Genomic DNA, 21,695 nt, shown 5'->3' with positions numbered 1-21,695 from the left:
GCAGCTGTATGTATTCTCTGGCTGCTTTATGTGTTCAGATTGACTTCAGCAAAAATGATTTTAGGTGAAATGTGCCACCAATTTATCAGATTGTTTCCAATGAGTAGAAAACACGTATGCCTTTGGGCACAGAGAGTTTAAAAATAAGATGATATGAGCACACAGGAACAAGCTGCTGTTTGTATGCATTTTTGGCATCTCTCTTTAGATTTGTAGAACTTCTGGCAGATGCTTTGCTGGGTATTAGAGAGACAGCTGCTTTTAAGACCAACATGAATAGAAGCGAAAGAGGACAGACTGACCAGGTCCAAGCTGATTTAATTCTACCATCTCTGCAACTGGAGGAGATAATGTAAGGAAGAATGAATGGAAGCAATAAGAACTGATTATTTTCCACTGGGGAAAGACTGGCTCTATTTCTTACAATCATTGACTATGTTACCCACCTCATTTAGCATCTAAAATTTGGGGTTGAGCTGCCAAGATGGATTTGGGACACTTGGCTCATGCTGCTTTTCTCAGTGTTGTTAATAGGCTATCCACAGTTTTTGGCACTCCGTTTAAGTAAATTTCTTCTCCACTTTGAAGGAATTTCTACAGGTAGATGAGCAATTTTGTTTAGTATAAATCCTCGTCTTTGTTATAGTACTGTTAGCTCTAGTACTGTTGAGCGTTTGGCATACTTTTAAGTAATAGTAGTAGACTTTTCCTTCTGATATGTATCCTGTCCTTCTGACAGGTCATTGAAAAGTATTTTCAAAGATGGGAGCTGAGACTTCAATATTAAAATGTTTTAAGAGTCCAAAATATTTTGTGAGCATTATAGACGTTAGTATTTATAACAGCAATTAAGAAGTGTTTACTTCATTAAAAATATGGTGCACCTTCTTAACAAATTGTGTTTGCTGGAAATTGCCATATCCTTGATGAAGAGAATTCAGCAGAATTTCATGCTCAGATCTTCCTTCTGCATCCAGAATATTTATTTATTCAGTAGTTATTCAGAAAATCTCAAGGAAGATTGAATCAATAGAATGATTTGGAAAGGATAAAATTAAATTATTGAGATCTTTCAGAATAGGTATTGCTCTAACTTTCCCCATAGTTCCGGAATAACACTTTCTCAGCACTCCACTGATGGTTCTTGCCTTCTTCCCTCTTTGCCCCATCTTGCATGTCTCGTCTTAGAGTTCAAACTTTTGGTTTTTTCCTTTTTGGCAAGGTAGCATCTTAGCAACATTGATATCCAAGTTACAATTACTCCACTTGATGTATACAGCCTTCTCGGTGTTGACAGCACTGGATAGCATGATGCTTATTGCCCACGTGCTGTGGACGTTTATAGGCTTTCTTTAGAAATGTCATCAGAGAAAGCTAAGAACTTTTGTGACGCTTCCTTGGAATATTGTCACTTGCTGCAGTTTTACCTTTTCCTTGATTCCCGAAGTTTGCTTTCTTACCTAAATTACATAAACCTATGCTCTCAAATTTCTTCCTTTACTGTTGTTTGAATGTTTTGCTACATAGTTAAGTTCCTTTTTTCTTATCTCCAGGGCCATCCACAGATGGTGGTACCTTTCATAATGAAGGCCAAGGTGCCATTTCAGAAATAGTAAGGGAATGCTGCCTTCCCTGTGTCTTCCGCAGTAAAATACGTGTGATACAAAGAAGCAAGTAATGGAAACAAGCTCTGAATCCAGGTGCTGGAATTGCAGGCTAATTTTTTTAAAATTATTTGTAATAAATCAGGCAATTATTCTGCCTCTCTACATGGTTCCCACGAGCAGCAGATCTGATTTCTTTAAAATGTATACCTCCATAAACTAATTGTGAAATTGCATTGCTGTGCTCCCACCCAGGTACCTTCTGTTAAAGTCCAAGGCATTCATACTAGGAGGAAATTAGACTAGGAGACTCTGGATTGGTACATCAGAGCTGTGGGGTGAAGGAGTTGGTGCAAATTCTGCATGTGCAACAGACAGCCCTAAAAGCCACACAAACCACGCCAGGTGGTGTATTGAACAACTGGAAGAAAAATAGGGCTGGCAGCTTGGTGTTTCAACATGCGCTCCCCTGATCTGATGTACCTTGGGTGCCTGTTAGCGTGTTCACTCTCTGATTCTGAGCTGTTGCTCAAAAATCAGGAATAGCGGTGGTTACGGATGGCAGCAGACACGGGCAGATTCAGCTCTGCCACCTGGCTCAGGCAGATACAAGGTCAGCGTGCGTGAGGCTTTGTGTCTGAAGCAGAGATCTTTTGCATGTTGTAAACGGCATTTACAAGCTTTTGGCATATGAAATAATGGCTACCAAATGAGGATGTTCTACCACTGATTTTAAGATGGTGTCACTTTGGTAGCATGGCATAGAATGGTGGTCTTCCCTCAGTGAGTCTGGCACTCCTGGGTTGCTCTTGCCGATGTGCTCGGAGTCAGTGGCTTCTGTATTTCTCTCAGAATCTCTCTTGTTTTCTTGTCGTTTGCAAACACTTAGACATAGGGTGCTCTTATCGTTTTCTTCCACAACAGTTGTACTCTATCTTGTTTGAACACTTGGTGTGGACAGTGCTGGTTGCTGCCTGGATCAGCAGAGTTGTATGTCTTTTCTCTAGTGTTTGAATGCTTTTCTTATTGGGGTCAAGTTTAAAAAAAAAACCAAACAAATGGGGTTGTCATTTAAATTATCTTCCTTTTTTCAAGGCATGGATTCAGCAGCAAGTCCAAGAAATCTGCAGATTGATCATTGGTGAAATTTTGATATTTTGCAAATGATGATCTAAATGCCATAAGAAGAAGAAAGATAGTACTACTTTTGCAGGGAGGAAAAGCATACTAATGCTTTTCTGGTTAGGCTGCGTTTGAGGTCCTTTTTTTCCCCCCAAAATTAAATTATTATTTGTAAATTTGGTTTCTTTTATTTGTAATTAAGTTGGGGTTTTTTTGTAGGGAGGTTCCTATGAAGGATGCCAAAGAATATGCAGAATCTATAGGTGCAATTGTTGTTGAAACCAGTGCAAAGAACGCTGTAAACATTGAAGAACTCTTTCAAGGAATAAGTAAGTAAACGACCCCTTTTATTTATTTACTTATTTATTTAATTGTGATTGTTTGGATGTCTTCTGAAAATAGCTGTTTCGGGTCTAAAAATTTTTTTCCCAAGGACATCAAGAAGCCTACTGGGCCAGTAGTATGACTGCTGTTTATGCAGATGTAAACTAAGAATGACTTTGAATACACCAGATCAAAACATAGTAGATAGTAGATATGGGGTAAGCCTGTTTCTTCTAAATCTGTATATAAATCCTGACCTGGTTCACATCATGTGTTTCAGACCAAGCCTGCTGTAGAAGCAATACTGTTGATCTTACCATGTTGATAAAAACTTAAACGTTGAGAAATGTGCCTGGAGGGCTATGATAAGTAAAAAATAGTCATTGCAGTGGAATCCATTTAAAAAAAAATATTTTCTCTCCAGGTCTTTTAAACAAGATGAGACTGACGTTCCTCATGAGGAGAAGAAAAAAAAAAGTCTTGTTCAGTTTGCCTTTTAGGAGTTCCAGTTTTGGTCTCTGGCTGCAAGTGGGAAGGGCCTTGCAGGCTGGAAGACACCTCAGGAGACCTTCAGTGCAACTTCCCACTGAAAGCAGAATTGATAGCTAATTCAGACCAGGTTGCTCGGGCCATTGTCTGGCTGAACCCGAGAGCAGAGGTTTCACAACCTCTCTGGGTAGCTGAGTCCAGTGTTTAAATAGTCCTCACCGAAGCATCCCCCCACAGCATATCAAGTCAGAACCTCTCCTGATTCAATTCACAGTCGCCATCACTCATTGTCCTGGGTGCACCTCAGTAAGTAACCCGGCTCTGTCATCTTAGCAGCCTTCCCCGTAGGTACTGACAAGTGCCTTTGCGGCCCCCCAAAGCCATCTCGTCTCCAGGCTGAACAGGCCCCATTTCCCCAGCCTCCTCTCACAGGGCAAGTGCTCCAGCCCCCTGACTGTCTTGGTGGCCCTCCTCTGAACTTGCACCAGTTTGTCAACATTTTTCTGGTGTCGCGGGGCCCAAAACTGGATGCATTACCCAGCTTGTGTTAGACGGTATCTAGAAGGGCATAACAACTTCACCTGATCTACTGACTTGGCTCTTGTTGGTATGAGCTGGGTATGCCCAGCTTGCTGCCCTCAGGTCCTTTTTGGCAGAGCTGCTTCCTGGGCAGCCAGTCCGTAGCCTGTCACATAGGCAGGGGCTCTTCCTTCCCACAACCAGGGCTTGGCACTTGACCTTTCTGAACCGTATAAGGCCTGTTGGCTCATTCCTCCCCCCACCCTAAAGCCCTCTGAACAGCAGCCCTGCCCTCAAGGGTATTGAATGCACCTCTGGGTTGGGTGTCATCTGAGAGTTGAACTAGGTGCATGTTTTTGCCTCCTTCAGGCCACTGATGAAAGGTAATAAGCAAGGTACTGCACTTGTAATTGGCCTACAGGTAGATACATACTGTTAACCACTGGCCTTTAAGTCTGATGATCCAGCCAATTTTTCACACAGCTAACAGTCTGCCTATCTAGACTGTAACATATACCAGGATGCTGTAGGAGAAAGTATTGAAAGCTGTGCTAAAGTCAAGGTAGACAACATCCAATGCTCTCCCTCAGTCACAAATCCAGTCAAACTATCATTGAGGGCAACCAGGTTGGTTGGACACGGTTTACCCTTGGTAAGTCCATGCTGATTTGTCCCAGTCACCTTCACCTTCATGTGCTCAGAAGCAGATTCTGAAAGGATTTGCTCTGTGGTTTTCCCAGGAAGCAGAGTGAGGCTAACCAGTCTGTACATCCATGGCTGGTTATTGCCCTTTTTGAAGACAGATATAACATTCACCTTTCTTCAGCCATAGGGGCCCTTCCTCATTCTCCATAACCTTTCAAAAACGATAGGGATGATAAAGAACGGCTTTGCAGTGACATTGGCTTGCTCCCTCTGCATCCTCAGGCTTGTATGGGTTGAAATTTCTTAAGAGCTCCGTAACTTGGTCCTTTTCCACTACTGGTGGTTTCTCCTTTCACTGAATCCTGTTTTGGGGTGCAGAGGCCTAGAAGACAGCGTGTTCAGAAACTCTACTTGTTTCCCTAAAGATTTTATTTTATTTTATTTGTTCATAATCAGCTCATATTATCTACCACACTTTGCCTGAGATGGGACCTGTTCAAGTGTTTGCTTTGCTTGCATGGGTTGTATTTGAAATGGTTAATGAGAACCCATATTCCTAGAATACGCTACCTTTCTTTTACCTCCTTTAAAAAAGGAGGAGTGTGTAACATGGCTGTCTGGAGGAACCGGTTCTTATTTGTGATAGTTTACTTGATTGTCTGCATCTGATGGTTGTGAATGTTCTCGCAGAGGAGCTCATCCTTGCCACGTAATTAGATAATTAGTTTCCATCCTTGATAAGCAGTGCTGCAGCTGGCAGCGTACACTGTCCCTAATAATGGATATAATAGACGAGGAAAATCAGCTAAATTAAGTTTAGTATGAACTAGATACCCAGGCAAGTGCACTTAATTCCACAGGCAATTATTTCTATATATAGAAATATTTGGTCTCGGTGGATGTACTCGTGACCTTATCAAGTACCGAGCGGAAAGAAAGGAGAGAGTTGGTAGTGTGTGTTTATAAAAGTATAGTAGAAACCAAGTGAAAAATGCTTAATTAGCAGGAGAATTAATTAGTCTGATTGTGACTGGGCAGAGGGCATGGATAACTTTCTGACGTTTCATACCACTTCAGTCTGTGCAATTTCCAAAAACGTCTGTCTATGCCCAAGTGGCACGGCAGCATTTCTGCCTTTTCAGTGCATGAAGTCCTTCTGTGGCCGTGTCTCCTGCCCTGTTGACTAATTTGTTTGTGTGGTGCCCTAGAAGTAATGCTGCAGCTTTAGTTTTGCTTTCACGCTGCCCAAGAGTTCGTGCCTGTCGCTTTGTGCTGCTGTAGAAGGACATGGTGCAGCTCTGACCAGGGAGACGGCAACTTCTGTTTGCCTTGGATCTTGAAGGTAGACAGTATATACACCTATTTTACAGCCTGGATTTGGAAGTATATATTCCAACGTGTGTGGAGAATTTCTCCATTAAAACCTTCTTGAAATTGATACCCCAAACAGAAAGGGTAGACTGCATTTTAATTCAGCTAAAAAAAAATTACCTCCTGCGTGCTTATGCTTTTCATTTCCCTGGGGTATTTTAACGTAATCATTTTTCCTTCATAAGATGCCTAACAACTGTCTCTCATCCAGGGAAAACGTTGTGAACAGAGTGAAATAGTATAATGGGAAAAAATTACTCAACATAATGATATAAAGAAGGCAGAAAATAAAAGGGGAACTGGGATGTTTTGCTGACAACCAGATAAATCTTGGAAACATTATAGAGATTATAGACAGATCACTTCATTTCTAAGGTTATATTACACTATTTAAAAAAGATTTTTTTAAAATGTTTTTCTCAGGATTTGAGGATTTGACTGCTGTGAGGGGTGTCTTAATAACACAGTCTCAAGACAAATCCATTGTCCTTAATTCTTCTCAGGAAAATACAAGGCGTGAACGACTAGAATCAGTAACAGTTTCTGATTTTTTTGAAGATGGGGCAAATCTGGCAGGAGAGGGATTCTGCAGTCAGTGTACACAGGCGAATAAGGCTGAGCACAAGAGTCAGCAAAGTTGGTGTTCTCCATGCTGGAGAGTTTTCACTGAGCTGCCTAATGGGATGCAGCTCCTGGCTGTCTGTTGTACCCCGGTGATTTCAGATGGCAAGCCACTACACTTACCCTGGTTACATTTAGCAGCGCCCGACTGAAGGCTTGCTGTGATTGTAAGATACCACGTGGCTGTTTTATTTCTCTGTAAACAAGAAAATAATATTTTTAGTACAATTGTATATTTCCCACTTGGGCTAAATTTTTCCCAATGTCTGTCTTAAAAGGTTTTTGACATAAAAAGGGGCTAAGATTATAGTGGTTTTTCATGTGTTTCCAGTAGTTTGTGTTTTTTTTTTTTTCTAATAGCTGAGCATCTCTAGGATCAAATGTTATTAATTTTTTATTCTCAGCCTTAGAAGAAACATAGGCACAGCGTCTCCTTGTTGCTGGTTTATACTTCAGCAGCAGCAAAAATGCCAGGAATGTATTCTGCGATAGCGGTATAATACATATATATAAAGTATATGTGTATAAAGTATATGTATAAGTACGTGTATAAAGTGGTGCCTGTGCAGGAGGTCGTACCAGTTCAGTATTGCCCCTTCTTGGTTGTGGGGCTTTAGTCCGCTGACCGCTGCTTGTGCCTGGGAAGGCAGCTTACCCATTAAAACTGGCTGGCTTTCAGTGACTAAACAAGCCGCCCCAAGTGTACTGGCATTTAGTAGCAATGACGCCCATGCAGTTTTCAGACACCCGTTCATTTAACAACTCCAGTAAGCCGTAGTTACCTTATCCAAATGTAGCACACACCCAGCTGTTTCTCTTCGGCGTGTGTATTGCCTGTTTCCTGAGTGTGAAGGTGCCCCAGATATGAAAGAGATTACATAAAAGCCATCCTCCGCAAATGACAGAGCCGAGACTGTACCTCCCAGGTTAATACCAGTCTGCATCAGTAGGTCCAAAGGTAAACAGGTGGTGGGGATGAGTAAGCTGCTTGGAGAACACCTACCTAAGTGAAATATGAAAGAAACTTGTGCTTAAACAAACAAACAAAAAAATGATGGGCACGCATTATTTTTTTTGGAAGTATGGCAAATGTTGGAGATTGGTGTGCTACCAAAGGGGACAAGATTGAAGCACTTCAGCATTTTCTGTTGAGGGTGAGAGGGGAGTGAGGAATAAGATTATCAGAATCGCTCTACAGAAAGTGTCTAAAGAGATGTTAGCACACTTCATCTTACTCATGCTAGTACTAAGACAAGGAGAGACAGGCTGATGTTTAAAAATCCAGATAAGGATGTTCTTCCTAGATGAGGCTTCATAATTAGAGCAGCGAGTTTCTGTCTCAGTATACAACCTTTCATGTGGTAAATGCTCAGTTATAAATGTATGAAGCTATTGATTTTCTGATGCCTTGCCAGCAGCTCATATATTGAATATTTAATGTAACCCAAATACTTGTTTCCTAGAAATACTGAGAGATTAAAAAAAAACCCAAACCCAACCTCTAGAGTTTACAGTTTAACCAGTTGTGTACTGGACAAACTAGAGAGGAATGTGTGAAATGTCTGTTTCTGGTAGGGGGATGGATCTTTTCCAGCAGAAATTCAATGTTTGCTCTGACTCAAATGGACTTGGATGGGTGGAGTTACAGATGGACAATTTTTGTGCTTTGTGCCAGATGAGTTTGGTGTTTTTCATCCTGTTATCTGCTGATGTGAGGATATCTGTGAACTACTGTGAAGAGGTCTATGAAAGACATTTTAAGAAAAGCAAGTACGTTTATGTTGCAAAGCAATTCACACATGCCATTTTTAAGGCAGCCCAGGCTCGTACCTGAATTTTTGTAGGGGGTGTTCACCTACTGTGAAAGGATGGGAAAACATTGCCCTAACTTATAAGTATTTGAGATTATATTCTTTAGAGTTTATGCTCCCTGTATTTCTAGGATTTATTCTCCTCTTGCTTTCAAATTTTAATTAATGAAGCAAAACTTACTGGCCTTTGGGCTACTCTTGAAGTTAAACTTGTGAGGTCCTGGATTTCTCTCCAAACATAGCAGAGGTCTTCAACAAAAACTAGTAAATTATAGCAGGACCTCAAATCAAAATTGGATCTCATAGTAATTAAAGTCATTAGGAATTCTGTTGTTTACTTTGATGCATGTAAGCTTTAAATCTTGGGGGAGGGTTCTGCAGATTTTAATTAAATGGGCAAAATTTAGTCATATTGCTTCTTCCCCTAGCAAGAACTTCAGTGTCAGCATTCTATGCTTTTACTTTAAAAGAAAAAAAAAAAAAAAAACAAACAGCTTTATTTTCTTCCATGGAGATGCTATGGATATGCTATTAGGATATGCTATCAGGAGTATTAAAATAATTGCACTTAACTATGTTTGGTTATGCAATATCCTTTCCTGTAAATATGCGCTACCTTGCATGAAAGCTTACAACATGAAGTAAACAGCAGTCATCCCTGTCTGTTGGGGAAGTCCTGCTTCAATGCAACTATGGGGCAGTAAAAGAAACTAGAGACTGACTGACTATTGGGCCAAGCTTTATGACCCATGTGAGAGACATGGAAAATGCCAGTGAAACTGATTTCAATGGTTAAAAGGATTTGGGGAGATAAGAAATGTGACTGTCTTAAGTCCTACAGGTGCAGAAAGAGTCTTGTATGCAGATGCAAAAACTGTTGGCTAAGATGTGTCTGCTTCTTTCTGCCATGCCTTCACAGATGGCTGTGCTTTATTAATGAGGTTTATAGAGAGCAATGCTTTGCAGAGGCTCACCTTGCTGTGATACAGCTAGCAATTTTAGGAGGAGGTTCTGGCCATTGTATACCTGTTGTACCGCTACTTGAATAAGTCTGCCTTTTCTCAGGTGAGCCGTGGATTTCACATCCTGCACTAACGAAAATCTCCCCTTCCTCCAGCCCCCTAAAGAAAAAATAATCAAGTTGTATATGATTTCCAGGAAGACAAGTGATGGGAGAAATGTGCAGAAAGCCACTGTGCAGCACCGTGATTTCTTCTTCTTACCCTAAGCGGAATTGTTGTAGTTGTGTTAGCTAGTAGGACCGTGCTTCTTTTGGACTTGGACTTCTTCATCTCAGTGTGCCAACTCAGGGTGATTACATCACATCTGTTTCCACACTAAACGAGTATCTGTTCAATGCACTGTTGTGTTTGTCCCTGTGTCAGCATGGTAACCAGTTGTGGTTTTTTTTTCCTTATGCTCAGCTTTAAAGCTGTGTCCAGCATTTCAGGCAGTCTTGTACAGGTCAATGATGAAACTAGTTTCATGTTAAAAAAAAAAAAAGTCCAACTCCAGGCATGATTTTTTTCTGAGCTAACGGATGCCACAGCTTATAACTGGAGCATCGCATTCAAAGAGGAACAAAGAGAGCAGGTTTTATTACTGTGATGATGCATCGTGCTTCCAGCTGCAGCAGAGCAATCCCCATCTGCCTGCCTTCAAGATCTGCTTGCAGAGCTGTCGCCCGGTCCCTGTTGTCTCTCTTCCTTCCCTGCTCCAGTTTTCATTTTTCTCCCTTCCCATTTTGTTTACCTCTTGTCCCACCCTCCTGTTTCCCAATCTCTTTGCCTCTGGCACTCTCAGAACCACAACTCTCAGAGTGCTGATTAATCTCTTTAAATTAACAAGTCTCAGATTCAATAGGAGGAGTTGGAGCTCTACCAGGCATTGGAGAAGACTCTGACCTTCATCCTGGACTGCCTCAGCCCAACTCAAACATGCCAGAAAGGAGGACATGCAATTGACTTAGTGCTTCCCACCTGATAACCTGGATGGTTCACCTCAGAAACATGACAATTTCTGTAGCCCTACATTTCAGCGGTTTCTTGTGACACTTATTTTACACACCATGGTGTGTTTACTAGGAAGAGATCATGGAGGACACCAAGACCTCCGCAGAAACGTGTAGAGGTGCATGTTTATAAACAGTTTTGTTGCACAAAATCTGTGAAACATGGTCTAAACATTAGTGGAATTAAACCAAAATATATAATCAGATATTTAATTAATACAAGTGCAAAATCGAATTTTTAAATTGCAGTCAGCGGGCCTCACTCCCTAGAAATACCAGCAATGGGGACCATATGGAACTTTTATACTATCCTAGTAATAGCACGTCCCGAAGTTCCTCATTTCACCAGTTCAGCTGCAGAGTTCTTAGATAAATATATGTGCGTCTGTTTTTCTCTGTGTGATTGACGGTTTCATCTGGAATCCTAAGATATGCTGTTGGTGGTCTTTGGGAAGTTGGGTAGTTGTGTGCTGCTCTGCAGAATGGAGAAGAGACTCTTATTTGTGGTCTAGTTTGTTGGCTTTAAGTTAAGCAACAGAAGATTCCAGTCCCTCGTGGACCTTTTGAGCTGCCTCTATCTTAACAGATCAGTCATCCATTTGAAGAGGAATTGTCTTAATCTATTTATTTCTTCAGCCGGAGAATTGCTGGGCTGGATGTCAGGGCACTACTGCTCCTTTCTGACATCAACTGCATGAAAGAAATATCATAAAGTATCAACGCTGTAAGTTATCTAGTACAGGGGGATTTTTAGTGCTCCAGAGCAGAGACTGTATACCAGTGAGATACACTTTTTAAATGATTATATACTTTCTAAAATTAATTCAGTTTATGACCTCTGTTGATCCTGACTCCGTGGCAGCTAGATTGAGTTGGTGTCAGCAATATTGATGCCATATTTATCAAGAGATGAATGGCGAGATGAGATGATCACGGTGCTTTTAGGCAGCCGTAGCGATTGAGCTGGTTTAGAAGCAGGAAGCGTAGATGCAGGCTCAGCATTTCACTGCTCATCCTTAGTGTTCTACTGCTGCTTAAACCTTTCTCTGTTACAGTGTCTGCTGTGAGAGTAGCTGTCAAGGAGGCCCAGGGAAAGACAATCGCTCAAACAGATTCCTGACTGATTATTTTTATCCACTTCCCCCTACCCTTGGTGAAAATCCACTGTATCATTTGCTGTGGAGCGGGTTCTCGGGTGTCAGACTGAGTTTTATGCTCCAAGAGAGTTTACTCCTGTCAAATGTGCATCAGATGGTAAAAGCTGCTTGGGCAGGGATAAGTCTTGTTACTAAAACTAAAATGATTTAACTTGATGGTTTAATATATCTGTTAATAGGAGAAATAATAATTGAAAGAGAACTCACCTACTAAAAAAAAAAAAGTCTCAAACTTGAAAACCTTTTGGATTGTTCAAAGCTTTATTTCCTTGTATTGAATTTTGGGGTGGGGGTGGGTGTGGGTGTGGGTGGGTGTGTGTGTGTGTCCAAACAGCAGAAAACATGGCTAGTTAATGACAAAGAGTACTTAAGTTCAAAGGCCAGAATAACTAACTAGCAAATATTGTGTCTAGAGGGTTTTTTCCTCTTTATTATTTGTAGTTTTTATCTGTGTGGTTTTTATCATTTTGAGAAATGAAATAAATCAAGGTGATTCTTAACGGCATATATTGTGTCCTGGTCAGAATGGAACGAAGTGCTCGCTGACCTTGAAGCCTGCAATGGCTTTCCTCCAAAGATAAGCTTGCCTGCTTCTTTGCATGCACATCGAGTACTGTAGAAAAGATTTGAAACTCATAAGAACTATGAAATGTTGAATGAAAAACAAATAGAGGTAACATAGTTGTTTAATGTGGTCTTCTAAAATGAAAGTTAAGCTAGTTTGCATGTTAAAGTTCTCCTCTTCCAAACTTGCTGTTAGAAGAACCAAATGTTTAGAGAGTATTTGCTTAATAGTATGTTATGGAAACTGTGTCTGTAGATTCCAACTTTTTTAGCTACATTGTGCTCTTGAGTGGGATTGGCGAGAGTTTTATTTTAGCTGGGACTGAGTTGAAAACACTTTGGGAATAGCAGGTACCTAATGCAGAAGTTCTCTCCAGGTTTCTACAATGACAGCGTTACCTTCTTGGAAAGCCGCTCACAGATACTATGTTCTTAATATTCTCTAAAGTTTTAAGAATTAGCGGATTCTCTTTATCTCCAAACAAAGCCAACAGAACTAATGCCTTTAACAACTGTGTCTGTAACCACCCATTCTGCTTTTCATTTTACTTTGGAAGGGCACTTAAAAACATGAGTCCAAAAGTAATGTAAGCGGGGTGTGAAGTTGATATTTTAGTGACCTAAGTAGAGTGCAACATTGTAATGTCAGTGCTTCAGCCCTCAAGATAACCATTTCTTACTCTGTTAGACCAAATACAGTATCTTTAGTCATGTGAGGAATTTTTCCCCTCTCGTTCTGCTGTGCAAACACCCAAGATTATCTGCTTCAGAAGTCACACTTTTGTTGTATAACATACCTGTTCAGAACTGACTGAATAAGAGAGGTGAAATTTTGATGGGCTTGACCAAAGGTAATTTAGGGACAAATTTTACAGATGAAATTTTGCTCTTTGATTTCATTGGGATTAGATTTTACCTGAATGCTTTTAGCTCGTCCTCCCACAACTACTCCCCAGGTAATTTGTAGGACTCAGGCTTCAACATAGGTACATAATTCATAGAACATTTGGCAAGAGAGAGCTGTGAATAAATGCAGCAAAGGATGGGGAAACCTAAACTGTAAAATCCACCTGGATTATGATGAGCTGTTCGCAGGAGCTTTATGCTCTCTGAAAGTGGCATAAAACAAACCAATGTTAAATATTTTAACTCTTGTTATTTGACATGGGTAATAGTAAAACCAGGAGTAATTCATAGAAAGTAGACTCAATCTCTGAAAAAAAATTCCAGCAAATCCACAAGGTAATGAGAAAGTATGTTGCCACGACTGTAAGCTCTCTAAGATACTGATGGAGAGATCACTCAATGGGTTTAATGGAAAAAACAGGCCCACACCAGAGACAGAGGATAGATTGGACCTGGGAGGATCTTGTTTTTCCATTTATAATTCTAATTATTAAGCACGTTGTATGTTGTCCATGAGTAGGAAGCCAGTTAGACAAAAGATGCAGCAGTACTGAAAGGGCACACGGGGGCGGGAGTTGGAGCAGTGCCTTCTGCCCCTGGGAGAGATCTCTAGCTCGCTTGTGATGGCTGTAATTCTTCCAAACACTTAAAATAATCGCCCCGTAAGATGATTAAAAAGTCAGGAGAGTTTTTTTTTGGGGGAGGGGTGGTGTGTTAAGTAATCAAAGCTGTCAACTAGAAAGACATGGGTAGCCCTTAGAGGAGGGAGGGATTCAATGAAAAGAACAGATTTATTTTTTTTTTCTTTTTCAAGTATAGGCAGCATGTGTTTAGTTACAGTGCTTTGTAAAACTCTAGTGTACAAGGACTAAATGCCATGCAGATTTAGGATAGGCAAGATCTTGTTAAACCAGTACTACTCACATTTAAGTGGAATGAGGAGAAAGATGAGATTTTTCTCTTTCTTAGTTGTAAGGTGCTCAGTGAGATAACTATTTTTTACATATGTGGATAACATAATTTCATTGTACTTCATGCCTTCTCAATAGCCATATTTCATATACTTTTTAAAATGTGAACATCTTCTTTCATAAGCAGGATGCAAGGAAAAAGAATCAAGGTACGCAGGAGACGGTTGTTTTCTGGTAAAGTTTCACGGATGTCATTCTTATGCAAGCTAAATCGTCCTAACTGTTACCTGCATGTGCTGTTACTACCTCAGGAAAATTGAATTCACTGTCTCCTCCTGTGTTGCAGGTCGGCAAATTCCACCCTTAGATCCTCATGAAAACGGTAACAATGGAGCAATCAAACTTGGAAAGCAGACTTCACAGACGGGTAGGCGGTGCTGCTGACCCGACTTGATCTTTTTAGATTTACTTGAAAAACAGCACCATTTGCTTTTTTCACTGAGAAAGGACTTCATGATGTCAGTGACGTGCCTCCTTATCTTGAAAGCAGTAATTTCAATACTTCCCATGAGCAATAATGCAAGGACCAGAAGCAGAAAGCTTTACTTCAAAGGGATTTTGCAAAACCTAGTTGGAAAATCCTCTCTAATATCCTGTCAAAATTACAATGTCAAAGCACTCCAATTCTCTGTTTAAGCCAATGACTGGTTTTGGTTTTCTGTTGGTTTTTTTTTCAATAAAAAGATCCTTTTATATATAAATTTTAGATCTGCTGCAAAAACTTCTTACATTGCAAGTGGACTTGACATGTTTTTAGAGTTTTCTCTGTAATAATAGGTTGAAAAAAAAACATAAAACCTGAACTTTGGCTTACGGTTTCTTTGCCGTTTTTCTAGCTGGACTCTGCTTCAGTATTTTTCTAGATCTGTGGCTTCATCTCATAATTTCAGTAAACATCAGCAAGAAATGGACTGAACTTGCTAACTAGAGAAAAAATGGATCCAAACGATGAGTGAGTGCAATTTTTACAGGCTAGAAGTCAAAATCTGTGTCAGGAGGTGCTGTGTATGTGAAAGAAGGAGTTGTCATGAAGTAGGCTGCTGGACCCCATGCAGTTCCAGTCTGCTCTGGAAAAAAGTGAAGATGCAGCCACTGTGCTTTGCCTGAATCGATTCTCTTTCTAGGGCATAAGCTTCATTAATTACTGAAATTGTAAAAAGAATGCAAATGCCAGCTTAATCTCCACTACTTACTGGGTTTCCTCCAAATCTGTGCCCTGGACCAAAGTCATCTCTGCTCAAAGATGCCATGTTGTTTCTAAGAGTGCCACTCTGCCCCACTCCTTCATGGTCTCGCTGCAGTACTCCAAGAAGTCTTCAAGTTGGAAGAACGATATTTCTGTGCAGAAACATCTTAAGAGAGTGCAATATAATTTGGGATTAAAGGTTGGAATCTAATATAACCAATCAGAGCGTTTCTTTAGAAATGCAGTTCTATGAATTTGTGGATTAGTTCCCTCACCCACATCGGGATGTGGTATGAAAGACCCACTGGGGTCTTTCAAGTGCATCAAGCTTCAAAATACAGTGTAGAGAAAAAAATCCAATAGGTGATTACGAACTAGACATAATGTAAAACTATGTATTCTCCACGTTCATCTTTCATGAATGTGTGTGACTGAGATGATAAAATACTAATTTATCTTCTTCATCAATTTCACTGGAAGTCGGAACTAGGTTAAGAATGTAGGCTTCAAATCCAAAGGCCAGCCTGCACTCCACAACATTAATTTGTTCTCTTATGAGAAAAATTAACCTCGCTGCAGATTTGTTGGGGGACTGATGAAAAGCAAACAAAAGAGAAAAACAACTTTCCACAATAAATCATGAAAAGGCAGGCTAGAGCTAGGTTTCCGTGTTTATACATAAAAACCAGACCTTATTGCTTGGTTGTGAGATTGCTTTGATAAAGTGGCACTAATTATTAGGGTTTGAAACAGAGCCAGATGAAATCAACGGGAACATTTCTTTGTCTTCAGAGGGCTTGGAGTAGTTACAGGTGGGAAATGTCCCGCTGGATTTTATCTAAGAATCTAAACTGTGTTGATTTTTCACATATAACCCTTTGTCAGGTATTTTGGACTCCTTTGGAAGCACTCGTACTTGAAAATATGCCCTTGGATAATACACAGACTCAAGACAGCTACCATGAAAAAGGATATTTTGGATAAACTTCCAGTTGTCACCTGTGCCGATATATGATCCATGTTGCTGCTTCATCACAGCAACTTATTTTACAAATAATCTGGGGTTATTTAAGCAAAAATTCAGCAATCATTATTGTTGCTAATTGAGGATGGAGACAGGCTCCTTTCGGGAACGTTTCATCCCATCCTAGTACGAGCAGGTCTGCCATGGGTTCCTGGCCGTTTCAGCTGGCTGTGGAGGGGGAGGTTAACCTGGCCTTCAGCACGAAAGAAACAGCAAACTTATCAACATCATAGATTCATTAATTTAGGAGATCTATGACCCAATGCTGCAAGAGATCTGGTTCTTCCTAAATAAAACCCAGGGAAAGGCTAGACCTGTTGCCAAGAAAACAAGGTGAGATTGAACCCACGTTTTTAAAGGTGTCATAAATTTTAGTTCAACATACAGTAGTTAGGCATAACTGATTTTAAAGCTTTCATAAATCTTTGTGGCATATTTCTTTTTTTTTTTTCATGTGACATCTGAAAACTCATCAAACCCTACTTGAGATGTCAGAGAGTTTTGTAAGACAATTCTGCGAGTACCTTGTATACTCTGATTTATGCTAGAACTGGCAATTGATGCTGATCTGTATCGAATAGTTATTGTCTTGAACAACCAGGTCTCACAGCTGCCATTGAGCTGTATGTGAATTAGAACAGATTTATGAGTTACACGTTAAAATAGTTTAAAATTGGGAGTTGTTACAATGGGTGTCTGGTAGGTTTTAAAATTCAAATACTAGCTAAGTAGGCTCAAAGATATTTTTGCATTTGGTGTGCCAAATCTAAATCACCTTATTCTGCTTTTAGTCAAGAAAAAGATTTAAATGAGTAAGGATTCTGATTGTATAAGTTCTTGAGATTTGGGTTATGGTGAGCTTCAGTAGGGAACCCTGAAGTCACAGATGAAAAAAAATAAAAGGCCACTGTGCTGTGCAGAGCAGCTCGTGGTTTTTTTTTGAAGCCAGGGCTCGCCTTCGACAATGATGTTGCCTCTCTGCTGTTTGTCAAAGCTAAAGGGCAGCTTTAACCCGCCTCTTCAAATGGGGGAATGGTTTATTCTAAAAATTGTGATTTTTCAAATGTAAAATTCATTATTTCTGCTTCCTTTTGTTGCCTGCGTTGCTTGGAAAGTACCATGACCCTTCATAAACAGCCAGAAAAATGACATAAACCCCCCCCCCCCAAACTTGGAGTCAAAAGTTTCAGCAGCAACCGGAATTCCTCTTGGTAGTTAATGGCTGGTGAAAAGCTAAATTACTGTGCAGGAGCACCTGACTCTGTAGCTGATCTGCCATAATAATAATAATAAATAATAATAATAAAGCTGCAGTTCCAGGTTGGCCAGCTGGTGCTGGATTTGTCCAAGATTGGTTTTCTCAAGAGAGCTGGCAGCCGGACCGAAGCACAGGCTGCAGCGCCAAGGATGTTTGGTGGAGCTTGTTTCCACCATGACTCAAGACTCTGTCCAGTTGCGGGTGACTTGCTTTTCTGGCTTGTCATGAACTAGTTTAAAAACAAGATTATGAAGGAACTAGTTTTCATATATGCTCCGCATATGTGTGTGTATATAAGTACAGTTTTATATTGTTATGCTGACGTGTAGTGTTTTTTTCACTATGTCTGGTTCTCATATACTGCACATTGTATTCTGTAAGTACATTTTTTTTGTTAATGGTCATTTCACCTTTAACGTAGAATGTAAAAGTTACAAATCAAAGGTAGCAAGAAGATGGAGATACACATAGGTACAGTTGTTGACTTGCCATTCTTATGCATGAAAGTGGCATATTACAGCAAGTTTGTCTTGCAGACTTAGAAATATAAAAAAGGTCATTATTATCTAAGAATTGGGACTCAGAAGTATTCAAGTTAGACTCCAAAGAAAAAAAAAGAAAGAAAAGAAAAAAAATTATAATTTTTGTTCATGGTACAGCAGGTCTATCTGAAGTGCTACCGTGTAACATGGGTCTGTATCAATACCTAGAAAAGTTACCGATCATCCCTTGTCTTCACTAATCCTTCATGGCACGTGGTAATAAACGTGACTAGATTATACATGTGAGCACTCTGACTATAATCGGACCTTTTCAGTACAATGATGATATATTTTACTATCCTACCCTTAATTATTTAAACCAGAGTCAGTGTTAAATTGTAAGTTTAAAATCGCCTGCTAAGTACTCTTCCTCTGTTTTGTTTATATAAGGGCTTTGACTGGGCTGGACCCACTCGCTTCATATATGGGATGCTGCAATCTGTTAATACTTTACCTTCTGTTTTACATATTAATTGTATCATACCTAATAATATTTTCCCCTAAAATGTAGGTTTTGTGTTTTATTTAACCTACAACTATTAATGCTAATAAATGTTTTAAATACCTCTGATTTGGAGATGTCTGGTTTCAATAAAGCAGAACAAAATAGGTCCCATTTTTCACATCATTTACTCTTGAAAAAGGGCTGTCTGCAGTCTGTGGATTGCTTACCTGGGATTTAAGTGCTGCTTGAAATGTGTGTGGCTGGTCTTTGAGCAGAAACTGAATGCCTTCCTGGGGGATCCTGCAGTGCAGATGAACTTTTAAAAACCAGAAAACGATTATCTGAAAATCCCTTTGCGAAGTTAGTTGATTTATCCATAAGAAGAGAGGTACCTGAGTGGGCAGTATCAGCTTGGAAATTCAGAATTGCAGCTGTCAGTAAAAAGTGAGCTTACAGGTACCACTTGCTTTGAATAACTACCGTGACTGTGGCTCATAAGACACTTTCTTTTTTGTATGTTTTTATTTTGGTGGTGCAGGTTTGTTTTTTTTTTCCTTACTTTATGTCCCTCAAACTTGTCTTTAGGAGTTAAGAATTAACACTCCCTTAAGAAGTATGCAGTATTCCATACCTCTTAGTGCTATTGTTTCAAGAGGTCTTTAGACTCACCAGAGGTTTGTTGCACTGTCTGGTTCATATTCTCACAGTTGTTACCACAATTATGAGGACTATGAATTGGGTTGGTTTTTTTTTTAAGGAAAAACAGGGGTTTGGAGTAAGGCTTTTCTAACTGCCATGATAAATTCAATGGAATGCACACCTGTACACAAGAAGCACAGTAACTCAAATAAGAGCACAGAATACCATTTATCTATGTAAGGAGAAACTGGTATTTCCAAGGGGATTTACATAGGTTGTGAGTTTAGTTACAGCTCAAAGATACCCGGCAGGATCTGTTCCCTGCTTTAAAGCTTTTGTAATCACATTGAAAAATTACGTATCTGATCTCTAGCTATGAGTAAATAAAAATGAACCCAGGTACATATGGTTATGTACCCAGCTACATAACCATAAACTGTAAAAGGTGTCGTACTTTATGCAAGGAAAGCCTCTCTTAAGTATTATCAGTGTGTTGGAAAATGAGAAGTGAGCTCTGTGTTTCCTTTCAGTGCAGGAAGAGTTGTGCCCCTGGATGGATCAGTCCTTGCATTGTCAGTGGGATGTTTTACATGGCTTGGAAGCATGTTCTTGTAGTGCTTTAGGTTAGTTTAGAGTTGAATTGAGCAAAGAGAGGGGAGCTGCACAATTGGCTGGAAGATAAACCTCCTCTGCTTTCCTTCTGAAGAGTGAAGGTCGTGTCTCAGGGTACTTAAGGAAAAGTATTTGACATTTCAGCCTTCAAAATCTTCACGATGGCGGCTTCAGTCTTTCTGCAAAGAGCATCATAGGACACCCTGCTGTGATCTCCTGAGCACTGTTCTGAAATCAGGACAGCAAAAGCTGATGAAATAGTCTGTGTATCCACTTCATACCTCCACCCCCTCACCCAATCTGTAAAAGCGTTTAGCCTACTACCAGCTTTCTGAAATGCCTCCCTTCCCTGAAAGGAAAACAGTAAGCTGCAGGATTTTTTTTTTCCTTTTTTTTTTTTTCTCCTCAATTTTGTTTTACGCAAGGCTACAGAGTAATTTTCTTAAAAGTGTCAAAACACTCATGGGAAGATGGACTGGCTAGAAGCATTTGTACAAATGCCTCTGTTAATTGGTAGAGGTTACTCCCTAAGGACTCGGCGTCAACGATGGATGCATTCACGTGTAATGGGGTTCTTGACCATTAATAAGATCTGTTTTTGATTACATCTATTTTATAACAGCTGAAAAGGGTAAATTCAGTGCTTGTTATAAATGCTCTCTCACTGTCCAAAAGTAAGACTCTTCACTCGAAACTGTAAAATCAATGGTTGACCACATTTAGCAGGTTAAGATGAGAAGCAGTAAATAATAGCATAATGTAGCGTAATCAGCCTTTTTGGTGTCTGAAAAATCTATTTCAGGTGGCGTTCTCTTGATTAAGAAGAGTCCTTTTAGCAAAATGTCTGTATATGTGATACTACCAAGTGGGTCCTGATGCAGATTAGTTTGCATTATCAGTTATCACTGCTGTGTATTTTGTAGGAATATGAGGACAGGCTCATGATACTAGCATTCATAATCACTCTGTTTTCAGTAGATACAGTGCAGAAGTGTTACTGAAATGGTTTTGTAACACAGTTGTGAAAACTGAAGATAGTACACTGGCAGAACTTGAAGCGTAAGAGACCTGTACTAACTTGCATTTAGTGTCGCACCAATTAACAAGTTTTTAATAAGATGTCATTATTCAGTGCAGAAAAGTCTAGCACTAGGGTGGAAGAGAATTTTGAGGCTTCTGGTTAGGTATTAAACATTTGTGAGCTTGGGAAGGATTTATTTTTTTCTGGCTGTTAAATTACTCCAGCCAGAAATCATTTTTATCCCTGAGACTCCTTGAAGTATTTTTTTTAAAAAAAGCTTTCTTTGAAAAGCACTGACCTTGTTTTCACAAAACCTTCCTGAGAACCTGAGCTTTATCTTTCCCATCATCTGTCAAAAGTTCTTTGAGACACACCTTATTTATGATGAAACACTTAACCCTTCCGATTGCCACACTCTGAGAATTTTAGAAAACAAAAAATTATTTCCCCTGAAGTCCATTTAATTCACATTTATTTTACCTAGTCACTGTCATTCCTGCTCCCTCCACCACAGTTAAAGACATGTTTAAAAAAGAAAATAAATACCTAGCAACTACATCCCTGTTCCCCTACAGCAAGTAGATTAGTCTGGGGAAATGATCTGTTACGGACTGAGAGAGAGACAATCCGTAGGCTGCTGATTACTTATTGACAAGTACCAATCAATAAGGAAGTCAGCTTACATGTCTGAGATGCCCTTGAGGAAAATGAACATCACGTTCCTTCCTCTTTGTCAATATAACATGACTTGGGGGGCAAGCGATAGCACTGCTGTTACGAACTTAAAATAAATAAAAAATGAGTGAGAGAATAGTAACAGTTTCTCCTCACTTGTTTAATAGGGTTGAAATGT

General features: G+C 39.9%; 1 protein-coding gene across 1 annotated transcript in view; it reads left to right on the top strand.

The window, feature by feature from the left end:
- Positions 1 to 15,670, top strand: part of RAB31 (RAB31, member RAS oncogene family) — a 69,010-nt gene extending 53,340 nt beyond the window's left edge. The window contains exons 6-7 of the mRNA XM_082479529.1: positions 2,946 to 3,055; positions 14,402 to 15,670. Of these exons, the coding sequence (XP_082335655.1) occupies positions 2,946 to 3,055; positions 14,402 to 14,499 (208 nt within the window). The 3' untranslated portion in view covers positions 14,500 to 15,670. The remainder of the gene's footprint in view (positions 1 to 2,945; positions 3,056 to 14,401) is intronic.
- Positions 15,671 to 21,695: the final 6,025 nt, after the last annotated feature.

The sequence above is a fragment of the Vanellus vanellus genome (assembly GCF_965231255.1).
Source record: "Vanellus vanellus genome assembly, chromosome: 2".
NCBI classification, from domain to species: Eukaryota; Metazoa; Chordata; class Aves; order Charadriiformes; family Charadriidae; genus Vanellus; species Vanellus vanellus.
The sequence above is the reverse complement of the archived record's forward strand: the minus strand, read 5'-3'. Positions and strand labels throughout refer to the sequence as shown.